This window comes from Sminthopsis crassicaudata, chromosome 1 (assembly GCF_048593235.1).
Source record: "Sminthopsis crassicaudata isolate SCR6 chromosome 1, ASM4859323v1, whole genome shotgun sequence".
NCBI lineage: Eukaryota > Metazoa > Chordata > Mammalia > Dasyuromorphia > Dasyuridae > Sminthopsis > Sminthopsis crassicaudata.
Window position 1 is genome coordinate 13,975,002 of NC_133617.1, and position 26,011 is coordinate 14,001,012.

The window sequence follows — 26,011 nt, forward strand, 5'->3', positions numbered from 1 at the left end:
GCCCGGCCCAGGGTCAGCGCCCCCGCCCCCCACCTCCCGCCGCCCTCAGCTCTCCACGTCCCCCGGGGCCGGGCCCTACCAAGCACCAGCCTCCCTCCCGGGGAGAACCTCCCGAATCAGGGGAGCCTCGTGGGAGCCAGGCCCCTTCCCTCCCTGGGGAGCGGGGCAGGGGAGCGGGAGGACGCCGGCCTTGTCTGGGCCCTGCTCTGGGCCACGAGGCTGGGGGGCTCCCATGTGACCAGGGTGCCCCTGCCCCAGCTTCTTGGCCTGGACATCAGGGAGCCGGTGGGTCTCCTCGCCAGGCCCAAGGGCAGGGTGGGAGATCCTACCTTCCAGAACACGGTGTCAAAGTCGGTCCCGTGGAACTTCTCAGGGATCCCCGAGGTGGACAGCTTGGGCCCCAGTAAGGTCACAAACTCTTCGAAGTCCACTTGGCCGTCGCCTAGGCAACAGAGAGGGAATGAGCACCCGCTCCAGTCCGTCTGAGGGGACGCCGTGGGGGGGCGTCTGTCATCTATATCCTGGGCCACCTGGAAAGTGCTTCTGGCAGCAAATGAGATGCTGTGACTAAAAACTTCCCACGTGAGACCTCGTACCCAGTAGGAGCCCGATGTTTGTCAGAGGAATAGATGGATACATAGTAGGTGCTTAATAAATGCTTGGGGCACATTCACCATCTTAATCACCATCTTAAAGAGCAAACCACTGTTGGCTCCTGAATTTCCAGGACTTTAGCACTGGCTTTCCAATTTAGTAAGAGACCTTGGATCTGTTTCCCCAGCGTAAAACAAGGATTGGGCCGAGGTCACCGGGCCAGCTTCGAGTCCCATGGTCCCCTCCCGCCCCTGACACATCTGACTGACACTCTTTTGAGCACTGAGGGAGAGGAGAGAACCGGCCTCAGCCATGGCCCGGCTCCCCGTGGGGCGTTCCTCAGCCAGCAGATGCGCTTCCTAGAGCCCGGAGCCGTTTGGCCCAAGAGGGTGGGCAGGGGCAGCCTTCCCGGAGATGCCCAAAAGGCTGAGCCCTTCTGGGGTCAGGGGTGGGCGAGCCCTTTGTGGGGGAAGATGGGGACCTCCCGGGGCATCTGCGGTCTGGGGCCAGCCAGGGCTCTGGGGAAGCGGGAAGAAGTGCTGCAGAGGGTGGTCCTGCAGCCTCCGGAAGATTTAGCAAGTGAGGAGAAAAGGGAGCGCCCCCCCCCAGGAGAATGGAGGCTTCTGTTTTCTTGTCTTTGCCTCCTTCTGGCCTTGGATGTGGCAGGAACCACGTGAATGCTGTGGAATGGCTGAGTGGGGGGATCAGATTTAGAGCTGGAAGGGACCAGGGGGCCATCAAGACCCACTGTCTTATCTTATAAAACAATCTTATAAAGGGGGAGCCTGAGCTCCAAGGTGAAGAATAAGCCAAAGGCCATACAGCTAAATGAGACCCAGGTCCTCTGGCTCTCCATCCAGCACTTTCCCCAGAAACCCTGCAGGTCAGCCCATGTGAAGGCAGGGGACAGAACTCCCCCTTTTTCTCTTACCTTTCCCTCCCTCCTTCCCTCCCTCCTTCCCTCCCTCCCTCCTTTCCTTCCTTCCTTCCTTCCTTCCTTCCTTCCTTCCTTCCTTCCTTCCTTCCTTCCTTCCTTCCTTCCTTCCTTCCTTCCTTCCTCCTTTCCTTCCTTCCTTCCTTCCTTCCTTCCTTCCTTCCTTCCTTCCTTCCTTCCTTCCTTCCTTCTTTCCTTCCTTCCTTCCTTCCTTCCTTCCTTCCTTCCTTCCTTCCTTCCTTCCTTCCTTCCTCCCTCCCTCCCTCCCTCCCTCCCTCCTTCCTTCCTTCCTTCCTTCCTTCCTTCCTTCCTTCCTTCCTTCCTTCCTTCCTTCCTTCCTTCCTTCCTTCCTCCTTTCCTTCCTTCCTTCCTTCCTTCCTTCCTTCCTTCCTTCCTTCCTTCCTTCCTTCCTTCCTTCCTTCCTTCCTTCCTTCCTTCCTTCCTTCCTTCCTTCCTTCCTTCCTTCCTTCCTTCCTTCCTTCTTTCCTTCCTTCCTTCCTTCCTTCCTTCCTTCCTTCCTTCCTTCCTTCCTTCCTTCCTTCCTTCCTTCCTTCCTTCCTCCCTCCCTCCCTCCCTTCTTTCCTTCCTTTCTTCCTTCTTTCCTTCCTTCCTCTCTCCCTTCCTTCTTTCCCTCCCTCCCTTCCTTTCTTCTTTCCTCCCTCCCTCCCTTCCACCACCTCAGCCCCCACCCCAGGAGGCAGCGAGGTGACCATCTCTGATCATCTCACTGCCAGGATGCCAGGGCTGTGGAGGGCACCAGGGCCGCCGGGGGCACCATGTACCTCCCGGGTGCCAGGGGGCTCCTCAGTAAACAGCAGGGAGGAGGCCGAGTTAATGAGGAGGCCTATTAACAAGGCCTTGTGGGCCCGGCTGACCGCCCTGCTGCTTAATCACCATATGCCGCCTTCCCCAGCTGGCCCATGTGTGGGAGCTGCTCGGCGGCCTCCGGGAGGAGGAAGGACTCGGGGAGGGAGGAGATGGGGGGGGACTACTCTGAACCAAGCCCTCTGGGTTAGCCACTGCCGGTGAGCCAGAACCCAGGGGAGACTCTCAGACCAAGGAGCCTCAGTTTTCTCATCTGTAAGATGGGGAGAGTGCCACTCACTCCCGTCTCGGTATCGCCCATCCCGGGTCCCCGAGTAGCTGTCAGGAACCCTTCTGGGACATCAGAAATGGGCCGGCGGCTCTGAGCCCTCAGGGGGGCCCGCTGAGGCGGATGGGGCGAGGCTTCAGAGGGGCAGGAGCAGGGAGGAGCCCTTGCCAGGGCAGAGCCGGGCAGTCCGATGCCAGGTGCTGGCACCTCTGGCAGGAGCGCAGGAGCATGGGGTTGAGGACAGAGGGAGCTTTGGGGGTCTCTGGGGCAGTGTGCCTTCATACAAAGAAGGGCACTGTCTCGCTGGGGCCGCGGGGCACTGGGGCAGGGGCCCAGGAAGGTGGGGAGGACACCAGGCAGACCCAGGGGAAGAGGGAGATAGGGGGCGTCCCCTCCCAGCCCAGCCTTCTCAGGGGCCAGCCAGGAAGGACGGCTGGGGGACGGGAAAGAGGGGAGGGTCCTGAGAGGGACAGAAAGAAAGGGAAGGGGAGACATGGGAAGGTGACAATATAGGAAAAGCAGGAAGTGACTGGGCCAGGGCCACGCGGCTCCGAGGAAGGGCTCCTGGCTCGTTCCCCCCCAGGGAGCAGACTGACAGAGAAGGGGACGGGACTTACCGTCCATGTCCAGCCGCTGGATGATGACTTCCAGCTCCACCTCGTTGGGCATGTAGCCCAGGGAGCGCATGGCAGTGCCCAGCTCCTGCTTGGAGATGAACCCATTTCCGTCTCTGTCAAACACTTTGAAGGCCTCACGGATCTCTGTGGGGAGAAGGAGCCTGGCTCGCCAAGGCCCGAGACCCCCCTGGTCCCCTCCCGGTCCTAGAGCCCACTCCCGGCCCCTGCCAGGATTCGAACTCGGATCCTGCGCCTCCTGATGGCGCTCTGAGAGCTGCTGCGCCGGGCCTGGTCTCAGCCCCCCCCTTTGTGCCCACGGGCCGCTTCAGGCAACAGAGTCACAGCTCTGAGCTTCCAATGGCCACAGTCACAACCGTGGGCGCTCATTTAGCGATTTGTTAAAGCCCTTACATCTTCTCGTGGGAGCCTCATGACAATCCTGGGAAACAGGTGCTCACTCCCATTTTACAGAGGGAAAACTGAGGGCATCTGAGGTCTTCCCGAATATGGACACAGCTCTTCCCACCTACAGGAAGGAACCCCCGCCTCTCCAGGAAGCCCGCTCTGCCTTGGGACACCTCTCACAGGGAGGAAGTGTTCTTCCTGACCCTGAGCTTTCCGCCGCTTCCACAGTGGTTCCTGTCATTGCTCCTGGGTCTGTCCTTGGGGGCCAACAGGACAAAGCTATTCCCCGTGCCCCGGCCGCCCATTCCATCCTTGAAGATGGAGCTCGAGTTCTCCCAGCTAAAACCTGCCCGCTCCCCTTGATCCTCGTGAACTCGGCCCTTCGCCATCTGGCTGCCATCCTCCGGACACTCTCCAGCATGGCCATGGCGCCCGTCATCAGACCCGAGACTCCGGATGAGGGCATATGAGGGAAAGACCCAGTGAGACCCTTACCACTCCCCCCGGAGGCTTTGCCCTTTCAGACAAAGTGCACGGTAGATTTTAGTCATTTGCCACCCCAAGAAGTTTACCATCCATTAAGACCCCAAGACCCTTTTCAGAACAACTACTGTCAATTGAGGTGGCCCCCATCTTTTATGGTAGAATTGATTTTTTGAACCCAAGTACAAAACTTTACGTTTATCCCTACTGAACTCCATCTTACTAGATTCAGCCCAACGATCTACCCCAGCAAGGTCCGTTTGGCCCCCGGTGGTCACTCAAGGTGTTAGCTTTCCCCCTCGTTTAATGTCATACGCAAGTTTGCCATGTTCGCCATCTCGGCCTTTATCTATGTCGGTGATTAAGACCAAATGTCAAGTTACCGAACACAGAGCCTGGGGCACTCCGCAGCAGAACTCTTGTCACATTGACCCTCAGCCATGAACAATTACACTGGATGAGGGGCAGCTAGGGGGCGCAGTGGAGAGAGCACCAGCCCTGAAGTCAGGAGGACCCGAGTTCAAATCTGGTCTCAGACACTTAACACTTCCTGGCTGTGTGACCCTGGGCAAGTCACTGAACCCCAGCCTCAGGAAAAAACAAAAAAACACAATTACACTGGATGAGGGGCAGCTAGGTGGCACTGTGGATAGAGCACCAGCCCTGAATTCAGGAGGACCTGAGCTCAAATCTGGTCTCAGACACTTAACACTTCCCAGCTGTGTGACCCTGGGCAAGTCACTGAACCCCCAGCCTCAGGGGGAAAAAAAAAAACACAATGACACTGGATGTCCAATAACATAAGACTCCTTGGACTGAAGTCAGTGAGACCTGAATTCAACTCTAATCTCTAGCTCTATGATCCTGCGCAAGTCCTTTCACTGCTGTCTGCCTCAGTTTCCTCAGCTGAAAATTGAGATGATAACTGAAAAAATGAAATAGTATTTATAAAGTGCTCTGTAAATCTTAAAGTGTGATGTGAATGCTAATTATTATTATTATTGGTATTAATGATTAGATTCGCGTCGAATCCATACCTGGCCATTCTCCCTACAAGAGTGAAACAATTGCCATCCAGTCGGTTACCAGACAGACTCAAAGGGACTCTAGCTTGATGGGTCTGTTAGAACTCAGGACCCACAGACAGAGCCTTTGAGAATCAGGGTCGCCCCCCCACTGCCAGGAGATGCTGAAGAAAGCCATTCACCCCAAACCTCAGATACCCAAAGAGCAGGTTCCGCTTGGAATTGTGGGAATCTGGCCAACTGCAGTGACTTGATGGGCTTCCATGCTCTCCCCACAAGGGAGGCCCTAGCAGGCCCTTGCCTCAGTGTCCCCAAAGATGCAAAGACATTCCTTAGAAGGGAAGACCTCCCGTGATGGGGAGCCCACCCTTTCCCGTGGCAGCACTCGCTGCTGCTGGACAGCTCCCATGGTGAAGAAGGTCACCAACACCCTTCCATCGCTCTCTTCCTGCTCTGGCCACATCCAGATGCTTAATGACTGCTGTTGGACGGGATGGTCCAATGGGATTAACCAATTCTCTCAATTTGAAAAACTGGACTTAGGGTTTCATTGAAACCGGGATCTTCTTTGTGGGGAAACTCCCTCCATCTATGCAGATAACCATCCTTGGCAATGTAAGAGACCCTCCCGAAGGCACAGAGGGCATGTGACTGGTCCAGGGTCACGCAGCCAGTGTGCCCCAGGTAAGACTCGAACCCCGGTCTTCCTGATTCCACTGTGTCATATTGCATCTCCATTCGCATGCCTCACTACATTTTTACAGAGATGGACAGTGAGAGGCAGAGGCCCAGAGGGCTGGAGAACCACAGAACTGGGGCCGCCAGAATATTCTTCCGATTAAATCCAGACAGAACAAAAATGTCCTTGTGTTTCCAAGCTGATTTTGTCTGCACCCTTTTTGTTAAATTCCTTTCCAGTTGGAGAGCTAGAGGGCGCCTTAGATAGCTTTTAACCCGTGCTCATTTTTACAGATGAGGAAACTGAGGCAAACCTGCTGATGTGACTTGCCTAGGGTTATACAGCTAATAAATGTCTGAGTTTGAATTTGAACTCGGGTCTTCTTGATTCCAAGACCTGTGCTCTGCACTACGGCACCACCTAGCAGCCTCAGGCCTTAGGAATCATCTGGTCCACCCCTCTTCTTTAACAGAGAAGGAACTGAGGCACACAAGTGGGAGCAACGGGACCTCTGCCCCCATTGCACTGCTACGGTCAAGGTCATCGGCGCAGACCCTCTCATTTCAGAACCGAGGAAACTGGACCCCAGAGCAGGTGTGGGAAATATCCAGCCAGAGCCATGGTAGGAGCTAGCGGCGGGGTCATTTGGGTCATTTGGGAAAGGGCAAGAGCCCTGGATGGAGGGAAGGAGAGGATCCCAGAGGAGGCTCCCAGAGTCCCACTCTGCTTTTGTCCTCCTTGAGCGACCTTAGACAAGTCACTGGACCTCAGTTTCCTCATGTGCGCAATCAGAGGTTCTGCTTAAAGATCCCTTCCAGCTGGCACCCCACAATAATCTGGTTTCTGGCCAGAACTCCTTCCACACAAGCAAATGAGTCAAACCTTCCACTACGTGACAGGAGCTCGTGGTTGTCTGAATCATTTCCCTGGGACCATATTGTTCCCCGGCAGAATTTCCACTCCTTGAGAGCAGGGAATGTCTCCCTTTGGTCTCTGAAACCCCAGCTCTCAGCACAGGGTCTGGCACACAGTAGGTGCTCAATCGATTCTGGTTGGCTGACCTCAGTGATTATTTGCTCCATACATCCCATTATACAGATGGGTCAAATGAGACCCAGAAGGAGAAGTGGCCACGTCTCTCAGTCGCCCCTTGCATCCAGCCCTGATCTACATGGATTTGCTCTACAGCAGACTTATCTTCCCAGAGCCCAGTCTGGCTGCGGCATCACAATACACAGCAAACCTAGGGGCTCTTTGATGAGTATACAATTCAGGAACACTGGCTCCCCTTGCTGTTCCTCACACAAACTGCTCCATCTCCCAACTCCGGGCATTTGCCCTGGCCATACCCCCTGCCGGAACTGCTTTCCCTTCTCACCCCACCTCCTGGCTTCCTTCCAGTCTCAGCTCAAACCCCGCCTGGTGTAAGATGCCTTTCTTCATCCTTTTCTGATTCTGCGATTCCCTTCCATCACTCCCCCCAGAACTCCGTTGTACACAGCTGTCCTATTTATTTCTCTGTCCCCCAGAAGGAACAGCCCGGGGCCTGGCCCAGATCAAGGGGCCAAAATATGCTTCTCACATGATTAATTAGAGGGATGATTACTGCACAATGGCCTGGTCTAGGCCCTTAATTAGGGCCCGGTGGATCATTTTCCTGGGGTGCTGACATCCAGGGGGGTCACCTTTGACCCAAGGTCTCCTACCCAAATCCCGACCCAGCTGCAGCCTGCCGCCCTTGAGGGTCCCCCTCCCAGCATGCCCTTCTACCCCATGCTCTCCTCCTAGAGGAGGTCAGTTGGGCCATAGAAGCAGAGGTCACCCAATCTGGGCCTTCCCTCCACACAGGTGGGGAGCACTCTTTGCCCCTCTCTCCCCCTCCCCCTCAGATGAATTTGTCCCCTATCGGAAGGCTCAGGGTCTGTGTTAGAGGGAGGCCTGGAACTCCAGCCTCTTGCTTCCTTCTGTGAGATTCTGTTCACTTCCCACTCTCCCATGCTGTCCTGCCCTCCTCTTTCCCTCCTTTCCCCTTGGGGGTTTTAAGCATTTAGTGAACACCTAATTGCCAGTGGGAGAGCTTTCTGCTCTAGAAACACTGAGCAGGCTCAGGGGCCTGGTGTTCTCCATTGCTGAGGGCTCCTTCACTCCCTTTCACGTTCCTTCCAGATTCTGAACCCAGGAGCCCAAAGGTGGGTAAGGGGGCAGTGTGAGGGTTTAGAATGGGGAAAATAAAGGGGAAAGGGGCGGAGCAGAGATATCCAGGAACCGCAAGCAGATGAGACTTGGAGGCTCGCGCAGCAGCCATAGCAACACCAGCTGATGTTTCATTAAGGCGGTAGTGAAAGCTCGCCATTGCTTTGCTGGCTAGAGCATTTTAGGATTTATATATTAAAAAAAAACCATTGGTTTAAAAAGTGGGACAAAGTGTCTAGAGGGGAGAGCCTAGAACAGATACCTTGGAAGCTTAGATAGCACGAAGGAGACAGAGAGAAGAGAAAGACTGGTAATAGTAGGAGTTCTAAATTAGAGAATGAGGGTCTCGAGTAAGCAGAAAGAGAAGATGTGGACAGGCAATTTCCCCATAAATCCTTTTTGGAAGGGGGTGGAAAAGAATGAAAATATAAAACTGAGGAACAAGACTGGCTGAAGGGGAGGAAAGGATGGAGGAAAATCCGATGAGAAGAGGGGATGAGTGAGGGAAAGAGGCCTGGGGGAACAGGGCCGCCTTAAACAAAGGAACATGAAGGTGTGCCCCCAGCAGAGCAGGGAACTTGAACCTGAAAAGCTTTTGCACAGACAACATCAATGCACTGAGCATAAGAAGGAAAGTGTTTGAATGGGGAAGATCTCTTTGTATAATATTTTTCTGATGAGGGCTTGGTATCCAGATATATAAATAATGTGTATGTATATATGTACCCATATATATGTGAACACACACACATAAACAAGCGGATAGTTATAAAATCAATAGATAAATGGTCAAAGGATATGAATAAGTAATTATTTTTCTTTCTTTCTTTTTTTCCTGAGGCAATTGGGATTAAGTGACTTGTCCAGGGTCACTGAGGCTGCATTTGAACTCAGGTCCTCCTGACTTCAGGGCTGGTGCTCTATCCACTGCGCCACCCAGCTGTCCCCTGAATAAATAATTCTCAAAAGAACCACAGAGTGTTTACATTTTAAAAAATATTCCAAATCATGAAGAATAAGAGAAATGCAAATCAAAACAACCTGGAGGTTTCACCTCACACCTGGCAAATCAGCAAAGATGACCAAAAAAAGGGCAATATTCAATGTGGGGAGGATTGTGGGAGAACAGGCTCACTAATACATTATCGGTGGAACTGGGAAATGGTACAGTTATTTTAAAAAGCAATTTGGAATTATTCAAATAAAGGGACTGAAATGTCTATACCTTTTGAACCAGAAATTTCATTGCTGAGCTTATACTCCAAGGAAAGCATCGGTGAGAAAAAAAGAGTCTCCATATGCTCCAAAATATTTATAGCTGTACTTGTGGCGAAAGCTACGAATGGAAAACAAAATAGATGTTCCTGGACTGGGAAATGGCTAAACAAATATGTGAACATAAAAGAGGAAGCCTGGGCTATAGGAAACGAGATGTGCGACGAACATGGAGTTGCCCAGTGAAAGCGAGATAAACCGACGCAGAGGGAAGTCCACAGAGCCAGGGCAACAGCGTACCCAGGGACTGAACATGTAAATAGAAAGAACTAGGACACGTCTAAAAAGCAAAAGTGAATGGAACAAAATTATAAAGATCAAATGGGACTTAGGGTAGATAGATCCCCGGGCCCTGAAGTCAGAGGACCTGAGTTCAAATCTGGCCTCAGACACTTAACACTTCCTAAGCTTCGTGACCCTGGGCAAGTCACTTAACCCCAATTGCCTCAGGGGAAAAAAGATCAAAGGGGACTTGAAAGCAGGCAGATGAGAAGATACCCCCAACCCACCCCTTTGTGGAGGAGGGAGATCCACAGGTGTGCGCATGGCACACATTTCTGGGCTTTCTCAATGCTCCAATCAGTTGCGCCAACTTTTTTCTCTCCAAAAAATCCTATTTGTCCTATGGGATGGTTCTCCAGAAAGGAGAAGGGAAGGATTCATTGGGCACTATGGTGGTGTAAAAAACAGAAAATGGCAATAAAAACTTGGTTTTTTAAATAAAAATATTGATTTATGAAACACTTACCATGAGCCTTCTGGTGGGAAATGACTTGCATAAGATCACCTGGCATGGAAGAATCCAGATTTTATGACTATGACTTATGACTACTTCCCTTTTTGCCTGCTGTGTACCTGGCCCTGATGGGTGGGGTGAAAGAGCTGAAAAGGCATCAGATGACATATCCCCTCTGTTCGGACAGTCTGGCTGCGGCCCAAGACTCACATGGGCAAGTGACAGAGACAGAGACAGAGAGAGACATACAGAGAGAGACAGAATTAGAGAGACAAAGAAAGAGACAGGGAGAGAGCGTGGGCTGTGTGCTCAAATGTTGGGTACTGACCTCAGGGGCTCAGAGAGGCCTCTGGAGCAAACTGGGAAAGGAAGGCTTCCGGTGGGAGGGGTTCTCAAGCCTGGAGGATCAAGGTCAAGAAGAGGGAACAGAAGTCCCTTAAAGAAAGGGAAGGAACCTGGGTTCTGAGGTCGAGCAAGTATGGCCTACATGTTCATAAGCGGTAGGGGTCTAGGAAGAACAGGGAGAACACTGGTTCTTTTAGACTAGGATCTCTCCAATAATCAGGACAATCTTGGCTGGCTGGCCAAGAGAGAAAGCTGCAACGTCGAGTCTTGGAGCCAGAAGAGATCTTGAGGGGAGCCTGGCCCACTCAGAGCGGGGCTTATTGCCGTCTTTGATGGGTTGTGAGTTTGGTCCATCAGGAGAACTCATTCCCTTGGTTCCAAGGCCCGAGTTCCGGTCCCGCTCCAAATCTGTTGTGGGACTTTGAGCTGAGCCCCTTCGTCCTACCTTAGTTTCCTCTTCTGTAAAAGAAAGTGCTGGATTATGGTGGCTAAGTTCCAGTCCTGCAGAAGGGAAGCCTGCTGTGGGCAGGGCTCTGCTCTTTGCTTCTCTGTTCCCAGGGCCTGGGCGTGTCTCTGAACTGAATGTTGTGGGTCCCCCTGGAACATAAGCTCTCTGAGGGCCGGGACGGTCCCACTTTCTGTCTTTGTATCTCCACTACCCAGTTCCGTGCCTGGCACACAGTGGGTGTTTAATAAATGCTTGTGGATTGGCTTTTTTTAACCTTACCATCTAGGTGAATATTCATATGTCGGGGTCTAGCCTGGCTTGGCCACTAACTTTGCCTTGTGACCTCGGGCCTTCTTCATCTATAAAGCAGTTAAATGAAGTGAACATGGAGGTCCTTTCTAGCTTCCTTGCCTAGAACCTGGCCTAGAACTAGGCCAGATTCTTCAAGACTAAGTTCTCCATAGGTCAGTACCTCAGTCTTTTTTTTTTCCCCTGAGGCTGGGGTTAAGTGTGACTTGCCCAGGGTCACACAGCCAGGAAGTGTTAAGTGTCCTCAATCTTAAGACTTGAATTCTTATCCATGCGTGGCTGAGAGTATGTGATCCTCAAAGTCCCTGTGCCAGAGCCCCCGTCGCCTGCATCTGGTGGCCCCAGATACCCAGAGGATGACTCTCTGGGTCTGTACTTGCTGTCCCACCTTGCCCTTCTCCTATTTCCACAGTGGGCAAGCCCCAGGAGAAGAAGGATGAGGCATTACTTGGGCACCATTAATCCCCCCATTTTGCAGTTGAGATCACTGAGGCCCAGAGAAGGGAAATGATTGGCTTAGACTGGCTGAGCCATTATTAACAAACTCTCCAGCCAGGGTTCTGTCTGGCCCAAGAAGCTGCCTCTCGGGTGCCGGACAGGAGACCCGGCCGCTCCCGCCCTGTTCCCCAGCCAGCTCCTTCTCCTATAACCAGAAGCCTTCCCTCTCCTACCCATCATTCAACGGGATGTAATCTCCTTAAGTGGCTCTTTTGGGGGGAGGGGGGCAGCTGGCCCCCGAGAGATGATCTGACAGCCTGACAGCTGTCCATAGATCATGTTTCTGAGCCAACTCTGGAGCTCTCAAGGACTGAGCATCCTTCCAAGAGAAGCTTCAGGTCTGGCACAAGAAACACCGAGGCCCCTCCTCCCTTAGAGAGCCAGAGCATGGCTCTTTTCTGCAGAGGAGGAAACTGAGGCCCACTGGCTGAAGGCGCTCTGTCCAAGGTCACGGGGAGAGCTCCCAGAACGGGGGGCTGAGCCCGGTGTGGCTGGTAGGCTTCGGCTCCTCCCCACCCTGTCCTGTGCCTCCTCGGAGGCCGAGCTGGGCAGCCTGCTAGCCCGCTCTTATTTCCAAGGCCACTGAGGGGGGTGGGCCAGGAGAGGAGGGGGGACTTCAGAGCTCCCCTCCCCCAGGCTCGAAGGGCAGACCCAGAGCTGGCGAACAAGGGTTTGACTGGCCCGCCCCGGCCATTACTCCCCAGGCTTGCCATTTCTATTGCTATAAATTTCGACAATAATAATCCTCCACAAGCTTTCTGGGAAGAGGTTCCTCTTCCAGGCTGACCCGGCAAGGTCTTTCCTGTAACCCCTGCAGTGCTGGGGCCAGAGTGGGGAGGACCCACCACTCACCATTCCATCACCCTACCCCGAGGCCAGGCCATTTCTGAGCGGAGGCTGACTGATCCCGGGGCAAGATGTGCCCCCCTCAGGCCTCGGAACGCTCCCCCAGCCAAAGACAAGATTTTCAAGCATTTCCTTCCCCCATCCCTACCCTCAGGGGAGGCACCCCAGACCTAGGGTGCTAGAGGAGCCCGAGTGCCCAAGACGGTTGTCAGGAAGCCCCGGGGCTCCTAGCTCCTCTCCTTGAGCCCAGGGCCCTCATGCTTAGGAGGTGAATAATCTCACGTCCTGGAGCCTTAAATTAAATGTGGACGGGAGCTGACAGGGATGGGAGCTGACGGTGACTGGGAGCTTGATGGTGAGCGGGAGCTGATGGCTCTGTCACCATGGCCTAGTCCGAGGCTTCTGGGAGGGACTCGCCCCACAAAACTCTGCTCTCCAGACACTTGACCATTGGGTAATCATTCACTTCATTAACATTACCTTCTCCCTGGGGCAGCTAGGGGGCGCCGTGGATAGAGCACCAGCCCTGAAGTCAGGAGGACACGAGTTCAAATCTGATCTCAGACACCAACACTTCCTAGCTGTGTGACCCTGGGCAAGTCACCTAACCCCAGCCTCAGGAAAAACAAAAACAAAAACAAAAAAACATTACCTTCTCCCTAGACGGATTTCTTTTCAAATACACACCCGGTCCCTGAAGAAGAATATAAAGTCCTGAGGGGAGAGACTGTCTCACTTTTGTCAATTAAACCGAATTTGGCTCTTGACAATTTAGATGAATCATAGAGGGTCAAAGCCCTGCAGCTGGAAGAGGCTCCCAGAAACCATCAAGTCCAAACCTCTCGCTGTCCATAGGAGGAAACTGAGGTCCAGGGTGTGGAAGGTACCGGCTCAAGGACACCCAGGCAGGAAGACTGGAATTCAGCTTCTGTGACTTCCCCCACTCTGGGACAGGCAGGTCAGCTTGGCTGTGGGTCCTACGCCCTCTAGGCTTTTACAAGGCCTCCCCTGGAGGGCCGGACTGAGGTTCTGGAGCTAGAGCAGGAGGGGACCTAAGGAGCCGTGGAATCAGCCTCCTCACTTTGCAGATGAGAAAACTGAGGTATGCAGAGAAGGTAAGGTACTTGTCAAGGTCACACAAGAGATTTGAATCCAGATCCTTGTTTTGTCCACTGCACCAGCCCAAAGCTAGAGGAGAACTGCAGGGAATGCGATGATACTAGTCCTGATTGGCCCTTTGTGTGGCCTTGTATTCTAAACCAACCTCCTGTCCTCGGTGGAGGCCATTTTTTTCCCTGACCAGAGTCAGTGGACTCTGGAGGCAGTTAGGTGGCTCAGTAGGTCGAGTGCTGGACCTGGAAGCAGGAAAACCTGAGTTCAAATTGTGCTTACTCTCTGTGAAAATCTTGGACAAGTCATTTCATCTTTCTCTGCCTCAGCTTCCACTACTACAAAATAAGAATAATAATACGAAACTCACCAGTGAGATGATACATGTGAAGTCTTGGACAAGTCATTTTACCTCTCTCTGCCTCAGTTTCTATAACTGCAAAATGGGAATAATAATAGTGTGTAACTCACAGACTTGGGAAGATTAAGTGAGATAACACATGTGAAGTACTTTGCTAAAACTTTAAAGCAACAATAAGGGATAAGCTAAAGAAGTCTAGATCTTGAGTCTTGGTTCCGACTTCACTGCTGCTTGCTGGGTGACCCTGGGAAAGGCATTTAATGTCACCGGACCGCAGTTTCTCCTTTCACAAAGGATTGTGGGTTCATGGATTTGCTGCTGGATGAGACCCTGGAGCTCGTCTATTCAAATCCTCTCATTTTACAAAGTAGGAAATTGAAGCCGAGCAAGATGATATGACATCCTTGGGGCCATAGGGAGGCAGTGACAGTAGTAGGATTGGAACTCAGATCTTCTCATCACAAACCTAGAGCTTTTCCCAACCCTTCATAATTTCCTTCTCTCTATCTAGCAGCCGCAATAGGGAAGGGAGGCTTGGTGGGATCAGGTTCCTTCTCCTCTTAATACCTAAACCAGTGGTCCTCAAGCTTTTAAAATAGGGGCCAGTTCACTGTCCCTCAGACAGGGCCGGACTAGAGTAAAAGCAAAAGCTCACGCTCTGTCTCCGCCCCTCAGCCCATTTGTCATAACCCGGCGGGCCGCGTAAACATCCTCAGCGGCCACATCTGGCCCGCGGGCCGTAGTTTGAGAACCCCTGAACTAAACAGTCTCCCCAAGCAGGGCCTCAGGATCCCCAGAAGGAATTCTATCTAGTCCATCTGGCCTAGATTGGATTCTGACCTTCCCCAGGGCTGATTTCCACCCCTTCGTCTCCCCGTAGTGAAACCTGACCACTTGCCTGAAAGACAAATGTCCCCTCTCATCCTCTCATGTCACTGATAGTCTCACCAGCCCCATCCTGATAAAGGAGATCCATTTTTTCCCAGCAGGATGTGTGTGTGTGTGTGTGTGTGTGTGTGTGTGTGTGAGAGAGTGTGTGTGTGTGTGTGTGTGTGTGTGTGTGTGTGTGTGTGTTTCAGCAACTCTTACTACCTTGGGTCGGCAAGCTCAGGAATTCAGCTGACTTTCCTCATCTGTAAAATGGACTGGAAACGGAGGAGGAAACTGAAACCCAAGGAGGGAAAGGGATGTACCTAGAGTCCCATTCGAACCCAGACCCTCTGACCCTAGACACTGTATTACGGGAGTATCACAACACCAGGTTTCCCCAAACTTAGAAAGCTGAGGCCAAAGACAGGAGGTGACTGGCCAGAACCTCTGATTTTTTTCTTTTTCGAGGCAGTCAGGCTAAATGACTTGGTAAGGTCACACAGCCATCAAGCGTCTGAGACTGGATGTGAATTCAGGGCTCCTGTTTCCGAGCCGATGCTCTGTCCGCTGCTTCAAGGTCCCTGATTTCAAATCCAGATCTCTTGCCCCAAGACCTCACTGCCACTTCCGGATGGGCCCCTCTTCTCGCGCCAGGCTCACACCTTGTACTTCCTTTAACTCCTCCAATAGAATCTAAGCATGTTGAGGCAGGTGCTGTTACATTTCTCACACCCAGCTCGTTTGTATGTTTGGGGGGCATCACTTCCTGTCTCTTGACCTCAGTTTTTTTTTATCTGTAAGAAGGGAACAATAGTCTTGTCTTACTCCAGGTGGGTTCTGGAGAGAGACGGCTTAATGAGCCACTAATTGATAAGCAATTAATTATTTCATTTGAACAATCAGGAAGGTGGATTATAGTCACATCAACCCAACAAGCCCTTGCTAAGCTCCGTGCTGGGGAAACAGAGTCAGAAAGGAAGCCGCCCGCTTCCTTCAAGGAGCCTCCATTCTAGTGGGAGGAAAGACTGGGAACGAAAACCTCCCCCATTGTCCAGAGAGGGAAACTGAGGCTCAGAGGAATGAATAGCAAAGATCCTGCAGGGGTTTGCCACTTCCTTCTCCATTTTCAGATGAACAAACTGAGGCACACAGGGTTAACTGACTTGCCTGGCTAGACTTGAATGCATGAAGGGGAGTCCTCTTGTGCCCAGTGGAGGGAGAAGACTTCGGATTCCAATCCTGACTTTGCCTGTACATCCTGGGTTTATTGCTTCCCCTTCCCAGACCCCAGTTCCTCTGTCCAGAAGATGAGGGCCTTAGACCAGAGCTTCACAATTCTTAGATCATAATAGATGCTTAATAAATGCTTACTGACTTGTTCCTTTTGGCATGCAATAAGCACTTAATAAATGCTGATTGGATTGGGTCCTACTTTACACCTTAAAGAAGACACTGGCTACATGTCCCTGCTGATGACCACTCTGGGACTTCTTGTCCTCAGAAGCCCAGTGAGTCTGGCTTGGCCCCACTGGTTGGGAGTGGGGCTTGGGCTGCCAGAGCAGGGAATGGGAAGGAATCCCCCAGCCACTCCTAGCTGTGTCCTCCGAGATGCTGCTTCAGAGCCCCCCAGCTCTCCACCGCTCCCTGGGGGCTCTCTCAGGAGAAGGCAGCGTGGGGGGTCCCTGTTAGCCCGACACAGCTTCTCCACGACTGTCCCCGGAGGCCACGAGTGAGACTGCTCCTGGACATCCTGAGCTCAGAGAGACGCCCCGGCCACGGGAGACCCCCTGGGAGCCTCTGGCTGTGTGAGTGTGAGTGTGCATGGGAGTTTGGGGGGATGGGAAGGGTCCCTTGGAGATGCTAGTACATCTGCCCCTGGAAATCCCTCAAACCTGGACGGCTCGCTCCCCAGCAGCCCAGGCCGTCCCAAGGTCCTGCCCTGTCTCTGCCTCTGTCTGTTTTCTGCTTCTCTTTTTCAGGAATTGGAACACACACACACCACACTTATACACACACACACACCACACACTCACACTTACACACTCACTCACCACACACTCACACTTACACACTCACACTTACACACTCACACATATTCACTCACTCACACACAACACACACACACACACCACACTTATACACACACCACACACTCACACTTACACACTCACCACACACTCACACTTACACACTCACCACACACTCACACTTACACACTCACACATATTCACTCACTCACACACAACACACTTACATACACACTCACACACAACACACTCACTCACACACACACGACACACTCACACACACATTCTCACACACACTCAGACACACACACCACACACATATACACACACACCACACACTCACACTTACACACTCACACACATTCACTCACTCACACACAACACACTCACTCACTTACACACACAACACACACGACACACTCACACACACAACACACACACATAACACACTCACACTTGCACACACAACACACACGACACACACTTACACACAACACACATGACACACTCACTCAACACACAACACACACTCACACAACACACTTATACACACACCTCACACTTACACACACAACACACTCACACACAACACACACTCACACACTTACACACACAACACAAACTCACACAACACACTCACTCACACACTTACACACACAACACACACGACACACTCACACACAACACACACACACATAACACACTCACACTTGCACACACAACACACACGACACACACACTTACACACAACACACATGACACACTCACTCAACACACAACACACACTCACACAACACACTTATACACACATACCACACACTCACACACACAACACACATTCACACACACACACTCAAACCCACTCACACACAGACTTATACACGTCCACTCACAACACACAAATACACACTCACACGTCACACATACACATTCTGACACTCATACATCACACACACTCACACATCACACACACACTCACACACAAAATCTCACACTCTTACATACACACACATCACACACACACACACACTCACACATCACTCACACACTTTCACACTCACACACTCACACAACCACACAACCACAAACACATACATGTCCTACATGCTCATCATGGGCAACAGCTCTGGACCAGGAATCCCTCTGGATACTGGAGCCAGTTGGGTCCCTGGGCCAGGCCCTTGTCTGCTCATCTGTCCTTTGGGGAGGCTGAGCCCCAGTCTGGAGCTCTAAGGGGAGGGGGATGGACTCCCACCCTTCTTCCGGCCCTGGGTTTCCACGAAAGCCCAGCTTCCCCAGAAGTCCCTGGGGATGGAAGGCTGCTGAGTGTCTTGGCATTCGGAGAAGGGCCTGGCCCCGAGCACTGGACTGGCAAGGCTGGCTCGCTGACCGGACACCAAAGGGCGAGCCCGCTCCTCGGCCCTCAGAGCTGCTGGCTGCACCCCCAGGCCCTTGGAGCCATTGGCTGCTTCCCTGGGCCTGACCCTTTGGCTTTCTCCAAGGGGAGAAGGACGGGGACCCCCCCAAGATCACCCAGAGAGAGGATGCCAGAGCTTGCCCCGCTGCCAGGGGTTGCCGAGTCCCAGGCTAAGCCCTTGGCACGGCTTGGCAGGGCTGGATCTTTGGGCCGCATTTCTCTGCCTCCTGCTGGGCCGGGCACAGGGGGGTAGCAGCAGCTCGCCCTTGCTAGCTGGCCCTGGCTTGGAGGGGGGAAGGAGGGAAGAGCAAGAAGGAAGGACAGGGGAGGCAAAGGGACAAGCTGGGAGGACTCCACCCCAGACGCAGCCTCCCGGCCATGGCCTCCTTTCCTGCCCACCTCCACGGCCCATGTTTTTCACCATCAATCCAATGTCTCTCCCCATGTCCCCTTTCCCCTCTCCCCCATCCTTCTGCCCCCCCCAGCAATTAGCCAGTTGCTCGATTTCTGCTCTCCTAATTGTCTGCCATCCATCAAAGCTGGCACCCCTGGGAGTTCTCTGGGGCTCCTCCCAGACAACTCCCGGGTCAGGTGCAGCTCATTTGCCCTGGACCGCCTTCCTCACTGTCTGGGTCGAGAGGCCCCTCAGGGCCCCTCTGTCTGTCTTTCTCAGGGTTCTGGGATTCTGGGTAAGGACCGGTCCAATCTCCCAACGTGGAGGAGCCGGAGACGGGGGTTGCTCAGCAGGGTCTCAGAAATCCCAAGTCCTAACAGGCCCCTCCTGGCCCTCTAAGGGGCTTGAGTTCCCCCCCTCTCCCCCTTGGGTGGGGGCAGGCAGGTATAACAGAAAGAGCTTTGAAGTAGGAGCTTGAGGACCCAGGTTTTCAGCTACCATTTATACAGTGTGTGTGTGTGTGTGACCTTGGAAAAGTGCCTTCCCTGTCTCAAGGGTCTCGGGGCTCATCCCCGCTAAGACGAGGGGGCTGTGTGTGATGGAGGGAGGGGCAGGGCACCGGACAGGAGCTGGGGGTCTGGGCTGAATCCTGCTTCCGCCATTGGCCAACAGAACAACCCATCTTGGGCCTGCCTCCTCACTGTAGAATGAAAAACAACCTCCTCTGCTCATTACAGCCCTAAATAAACACTCCTCTCCTTCTCCATCCCCGTTTCCCTCTGTCTCAGTTTCTTCAACTTCCTCCTCATAAATTGAGTGGATTGAGGAGGGTTAAAGGTCCCTTGGGAGAACCAGCATATTCTGTCCCCCCAGCCCACCCCAGATCGCTCCTCCGGACTTGGGGAACAGCTGGCTTCCCAGTCCCCATCCTCCCCCATCCTCCCCCCAGACATTGTTTTGAATAGGGAGCTCACTACTGCTCTAGAACCCCTCCTCGACCTTCAGGGTAAAAGAAAAGCTCCTGAACTTGCCATTCAAGGCCCTGAATGAGTTGGCCCTAACCCACATCTGAAATCTGGTTTCCCACAAGTCACCAGGCTGAACCCTAGCTCTTGAAATCCAGTCCACATGCTCCCCCACCCAGACCTGGGCACCTTTCATTCCCAACCTTTTGGCCCATATCACAAGCCACTGTAGAATTCTTCCCTTCCCTCTGACAAGATCCAAAGCCTTTGGTCCTCCTAGGCCCAGGAGGACCTCTCCTCTAGAAGCCTTCAAGGCCCCAGCATGATCCCCGAATCTGCCAAAGCACCCGCCATGACCTCGCTGACTCTTCCCGGTGACTCTAGGGAAGTCACTTTTATTTGTCCAAAACTGGTGAATGATGATGTTGGGGTAGGGGGCGGGCCATGCAATTGCTCTTACCTCCTACCTCAAAGTGATCATGGGAATATCTCACCTTTAAAGGACAATAGAAATGAGAGATGGCAAACTGCTTTAAAGAATCCCAGAGTGTGAGAGCTGGGAGGGGCCTGAGAACTGGGGGTGCTAGGGCTGGGAGGGGGCTTAGAACAGGGAATGGCAGAGTTGGGAGGGGGCTATAACAGGGGATGTCAGGGCTGGGAGGGGCCTTAGAACAGGGGATGTCAGAGCTAGGAGGGGCCTTAGAACAGGGGATGTCAGAGCTGGGAGGGGGCTTAGAACAGGGAATGGCAGAGCTGGGAGGGGGCTATAACAGGGGAGGTCAGAGCTGGGAGGGGGCTTAGAACAGGGGATGGCAGAGCTGGGAGGGAGCTTAGAACAGGGGATGTCAGAGCTGGGAGGGGGCTTAGAACAGGGAATGGCAGAGCTGGGAGGGGCCTTAGAACAGGGGAGGTCAGAGCTGGGAGGGGGCTTAGAACAGGGACTGTCAGAGCTGGGAGGGGGCTTAGAACAGGGGATGGCAGAGCTGGGAAGGGGCTTAGAACAGGGGATGTCAGAGCTGGGAGGGAGCTTAGAACAGGGGATGTCAGAGCTGGGAGGGGGCTATAACAGGGGATGGCAGAGCTGGGAGAGGGCTATAACAGGGGATGGCAGAGCTAGGAGGGGGCTTAGAACAGGAGATGACAGAGCAGATTGGGAGAATCTTAGAGAACACAATGGTCAGATTGGAAGGGGGCTTTAGAAACATCTAGTTTAACCTTCAGATTTTAAGATGGGGAAACAGCCCCAGAGAAGAAGGGAGAGACCCCTGGCCTAGGGCACCGAGCCAGTCCCCGGCCCAGCCAGGAGCCAGAGCGGCCCCTCTGCAGCTGGTGGGTGGGGTGAGCTTCTCCTAAGATCCAGGCTGGAAGAGCTCCCAGAGGGCCGTCTCTCGCCTCCACCCCTCCCCAACTGTTTTGCAGGAAAAGCAAACGAGCCCCAATGACGGGTGTCGGGACCCTTGGATGAGAGGAGGCAGGACCTCAGTTCTGAGTCGGCGCCTCTAAAAGGGCAGCCCTCTCTACACACCCCGGCATTAAGGAAACCTTTAAGGAGAGGAGTCTTGAGCTCCAGGTGGGATGGGGGTGGGGGCAGGGGAAACGGGAAGGGGCTCCTTCCTCTATGAGCTGAGCTGGGCCTTCTTCTGATGCCCCAAACCCCACAGTCCTTCCCGGTGGAGGAGGCTCCTTAGAGACTCAAGGATAGCACCCTTTCTGCCGAGTCAGGGTCCTTGAGGGTGGGGGGGGCAGCAACTGGGGGCTAGAAAGGCAGAAACTCCCTTTTGGGGGAGTTGATTGACACAGGGAAGGCAGGAGGGCTTTTGTGGGAAGTCACCTAGTCCTTCCGAGGCTCCAGAGGGACAGAAGGGTTATAAAGTGCGTGGAGATCTGCAGTGCATAACAGGAGCCCAGAGGCCCAACTCTCTGGGGGCCCCCTGGGCCATTTTGGAGATTCCGCCGTCCCCCTGTGGCCTCCAGAAGCCTCCCACCTGCTCCACGTGGGCCGGCCCTGCCCTTCAGATGCCCCAGACACCTTTGCTTTCGCTTCTGAGTTGAGAAGGAGGGGGGAAACAAATGGAGCAAATAAATTTGGTTTGGCCGCTGACTAATACGGTTTTGGTCTCTTGCCAGTGAGTCTAGAGAGGGCCAGAGCCCCTCTGCAGCTACTGAGTCTGGGGAAGGAGGGGCGCAGGGCTCCCTTTTCCTTCCCAGAGTTGCTGCCCCAAGGTTCCGTGGGGCCCTGCACCCCTTCCTTCACCCTCTGCAAAGCACCCTGCGTGCACCCCATCCCTGCCTCTCTTCTCCCTCTGAGGAGGCTGAGGGCTGGAAAACTCCCACATCCCAAGCCAAGTCTCCTGCCTTTGGAATGGAAGAATGGGAAAGCAAGAAGGAAGGAGCCTCCCGGCTCCCATCCTGGAAAGAGGCAGGAGGAATCCAGAAGAGGCCCGCCGGGCCAGAGCTGGGGGGCAGACTTTATGCCGTGCGGTGGAAAGAACGGAGCTTTGGGAATTGCCTGGGCTGGCTTCAGGAGGGAGGCACAGAGCAGAGGTGTGGGAGATCGGGAAAGGGAGAGGGAATGGGAGGGGACCCCTCCCCGGGAGCTGGGGCTGCTGGAGAGAGGAAAGGCAGACGGGAAGGGTCCTTTCTGCTGCCAATGGCAGAAATATTGCCAGTGCTGGGGACTGCCAGGCTGGCAAATAAAACAGAAAAGGGGGTAGCAGAGGGAATGGGGAGGGGAGAGGAGGGGAAGGTGGGGCATGGAAGAATCAGGCAAAGAAGGGGAAGCTCCCATTTGCTTACTCCCAGAGCTTCCCTGCTCTTTGACCTTTCCTTCCTCCCCCCCCCCCCCAATCCCTCTAGTCCCTGCGCCATCACTTTCTCCTAAAACCAGCCCAGGCAGGCTCCCAGGCCATCCATCCCCTGCCTCCCTGTCACCCTGGCTGAGTGCTCAGCTACCCTGCTCCCTGGTGCTGTCTCTCAAACCAGACGTGGAGCTGAGAAGGGCTTTAGGTTCTGTCTGGGATCTGGTGTGGCTCCCCACTCAGCCTCAGGACAAGGAGAGGGATCTCGAAGGAGGCCAGAGAGGTCTAAAACAGGGGATACCTTGGTGGGGGGTGGGAAGGAAAGCACAAAACACTGCCTTTGGGCTCAGAGGTCTTGGGCCGAACCCTGCCTCTGCTGCTCACTCCCATCGTCCCTTTCTCTGGCCGGAGGTACTGAGGTACGTCCCCTTCCCACCCACAAGTCCTCCATCGCTATCTCGATGCGCCACTCGACAACCCCCATCTGTCCTTTCCCTTCGCCTCCCCGGGGTTTGTGGGGGGTGAGAGCACGCCAGGGCAGGCCGGAGCCTCGAAGGGGACCCTCCGCCTCGCCCCCACCGGTCCCGGCTTCAGTTCAGTGAGCAGTCCTGGTGCAGCCAAGGACAGAAGGCATATCCGTCCAGCCTCCTACTTTCCCCAGCTTCCCCTGCCCCCAAAGAGCCTGGATGGAGTTCTCTTCATCAGCAGCACCCCCAATCTCCCAGCTGTTCAGAACATACGCAGATCCCAGCCTGGCCAGCTGCAGCCCGCACCCCCTCTGCAGCAGGAGCTCCCCTGTCCTGTGCCATCCTCTGAGGACATGGGACACTCACAGCCCTGGGTCACTCCCCCGCCCCCCCGAATCTGGACGGTCACCGCATCCTTCTCGTGATCTCCAAGCACCTGACCAACCCCTTCTGGTGGCCCCGTGCTGCCTTTCCCAGGGAAGGGGGTCAAGGGACTGTCTGCGAGTCCTGGCTGGACAGAGGCCGAGTGGCGGAGCGGGCGCTGTCCAGGGTAGTTTTCCTGGGCTTCTAAGGGGACTCGTGGGTAGGATGCCTTAAGGGGGAGCCGCTCAGGGCTCTCCCGTGGTCTCTCCTGCCCCCCCTGGCCTCTGCCTCCCCTGCAGCCTGGCACAGCCTGCCTGCCCACCCCGCCAGCTTCCTCCACCCGGCCACTTCCCCGAGGCAGCCGGGAGGGAAAGGGCACTGCAGAGGGGTTGGGGGAGCAGGCCTGGCAGCCCCAGGGCCCCGGGGCCCCCCTCTGCAGCCTCTGCCCCGGCCCAGAGCAGCAGCCCGGATGTCCAGAGGCCAGGCCGAGCTGCCGGACGGCAGCCCAGGGGAGGCGGGGAGGCGGTGGGCCCGGCCCTGCTTTAGCACTGCAGTGCTCTGTGGGCGCCTTCTCCTCGCCAGGCCGGCCGCTGGACTCCGGGACAGGCACATCCCGGCGCAGTGCCTCCTCCCGCCCCGGAAGGGGGTTCCCCCGGCCTGGCTGGGGCGGCCTGGGCAGTGCAAGAGGCAAAGTTGGGCTCAGCTGCCACCTGGTGCCCCCGGGAAGGGGGAGGGCGCTGGGAGGCCGAAGGGAGAGCAGACAATCTGCCGTCCCAGAGGGACCCGGAGTCTGGGGACGGGGAAATGGGCAACCTCAGGGATGCAGCGAGGAGAGCTTCAGGGGTGGGAGGAAGCGCTAAGTCACCGGCTCCGGATTACGGGCTGCATGGGGGAGGACCCTGGGGGGGGGGCAGGCCAGAGGGTCGCTGGGCACTTAGCTGCCGCCACCCCGCCCCCACCCCATCCACTTGTTGTGTCCGCTCCCAGGGAGCGGCTCTGCCTTCCCCGGGAGGGGCCCGACCCCAGTGGGCCCGGGGGAGGGGGCTCCCTCTGCGGGAGCGTGCCCGGAGAAGGGGGAGGGCCCGGCGGCCATCTCTGCCCCCCCTCCCCTCCTCTCCCCGCCCAAACAGATTGGATTTGGAAAGCGACACGTCTGGAATGACAATTTCAGGAGAGAAGCAGCTACTAGCTACGCTAGAAGCCGCGAGGGTGATGGGGGGGGGCCGGAGCCGGGAGCCCACCCACCCGCCGCGCAGCTTCCGCGGCCGCATTCCCGGGGCCGGGGGCTTTCCCCCTGGCCGGCCCCGCCCCCTGGCCGGCCGCAGCCGTCCTCGCCCATTTCCGCACTGTCACCGTGGGAACGCTGACCCCCGCGACCCTGTCCCCTCCCCGGGGGGAGTGCCGCGCCGCGGAGGGGGCGGGGGCGGGCAGGGGAGGGGGACACCGGCGCGATTGGGGGAGGGGGAGGGGTTAGCAAGTTTTCCGAGCTGGAGCCCGCAACGTGGAGGGGGGTCTCCTCCGCTACTTCTGCCTGAAGCTTCCCGTGCTCCCCTACCCGTGGGACCCGGAGGAGGGGGCGGGGGGTTCCCCTCCCCCTGCCCATCCCCAGACATCCGAAACCCTGGATCGAGCCCCGTGACGGGGGAGGGGGGGGCGAGAAGGGAAGGCTGCACTGCTCTCCCTTCTGCTCCTGCCCCCTACCCCCGTGAAATGGATTTCTCCCCGCCCCCGCCCCCGCCCGGGTCTCGGGAACGGGGTCCGGGCTCCGGGTTCGGGTCCTCTGGCTTCGGAACCACCCCCAACTTCCTCCCACTCGCCCGCAGCTCGGTCCCACCTGTCTCCCTGCACCTGCAGCCCCTCCCCCACGGTCCCCGGGGAGGGGGCCCGGAGCCCCCCAGCGAGCGGCGGCGGCGGCGGCGGCGGCGGCGGGTCCGAGGCGGCCGCCGAGCCGCGGGCAAACAGGTAGGGGCCGGGGCCGCACTCACCCTCCAGCTCGTCCTCGGGGATGTCCACGGGCCGCTGCTCGGACAGGAGGTTGGGCACGGTGTAGATGCCCCGGTACATCAACGCCGCGGTCACCGGGTGGAACGGCATCTTGGGGACTCCTGCGCCGAGCGCAAACTTTAATCCCGAATCGCATGGACTGCGCGGGCCGGGCCGCCCCCCGGAGGGCAGCGGCGGCAGCGGGGGCAGGGGCAGCGGCGGCCGCTCGCGCTCCCTCGGAGCCCGGCGGGGAGGGGGTCGGAGCCCGGGCCAGCAGCACTCCGCCCGGACTCGGGGACGGCTCGCTCAGCGGCGGCCGCGGCCGCGCCTCGGGCTCAGGCTCCTCCGGCTCTGGGCTCCGCTGCTGCCACCCCTCCCCTCCCCTCCCCCCGCTCCCCCCGCTCGCAGGGGCTGGGGGAAGGGGGAGGGGAAGGGGGAGAAGAGGGCGGGAGGGAGGGACCGCCGCGGCCGCGGTGGCGGCTGGCTACTGCCCGCCGGAGCCCCGCGCCCCTGGGCGCCGGGCCATTCCCGCCCCCGCCCGCCTCCGCCCCCGCCTCCCGCGCGCCTCCGCCCGCTCTCGCGCCAGGGCACTCAGCCTCTCCCCAGGGCCGCCGGCGGCTGGCGGCTCACAGGCGCCCGGCGCCCCGGGCTCGCGCGGCCCCGCGGCCCCGGCCCGAGGCCCGCATGGCCCCGCGCCGCAGCCGCCGACCCCGCGGCCCCAAGTTTCCCGGCCCCTCGGCGCCCCCGGGCGGGTGCGGCGCGGCGCGGCGCGGTGC

At 56.0% G+C, this 26,011-nt stretch overlaps 1 protein-coding gene across 1 annotated transcript in view; it reads right to left on the minus strand.

Moving 5' to 3' along the window:
- Positions 1–25,414, minus strand: part of CABP7 (calcium binding protein 7) — a 27,089-nt gene extending 1,675 nt beyond the window's left edge. The window contains exons 1-3 of the mRNA XM_074283727.1: positions 25,238–25,414; positions 3,239–3,382; positions 330–442 (exon numbers count right to left, since the gene is read on the minus strand). Coding sequence (XP_074139828.1) covers positions 330–442; positions 3,239–3,382; positions 25,238–25,346 — 366 coding nt within the window. The 5' untranslated portion in view covers positions 25,347–25,414. The remainder of the gene's footprint in view (positions 1–329; positions 443–3,238; positions 3,383–25,237) is intronic.
- Between the last annotated feature and the right edge of the window lie 597 nt (positions 25,415–26,011).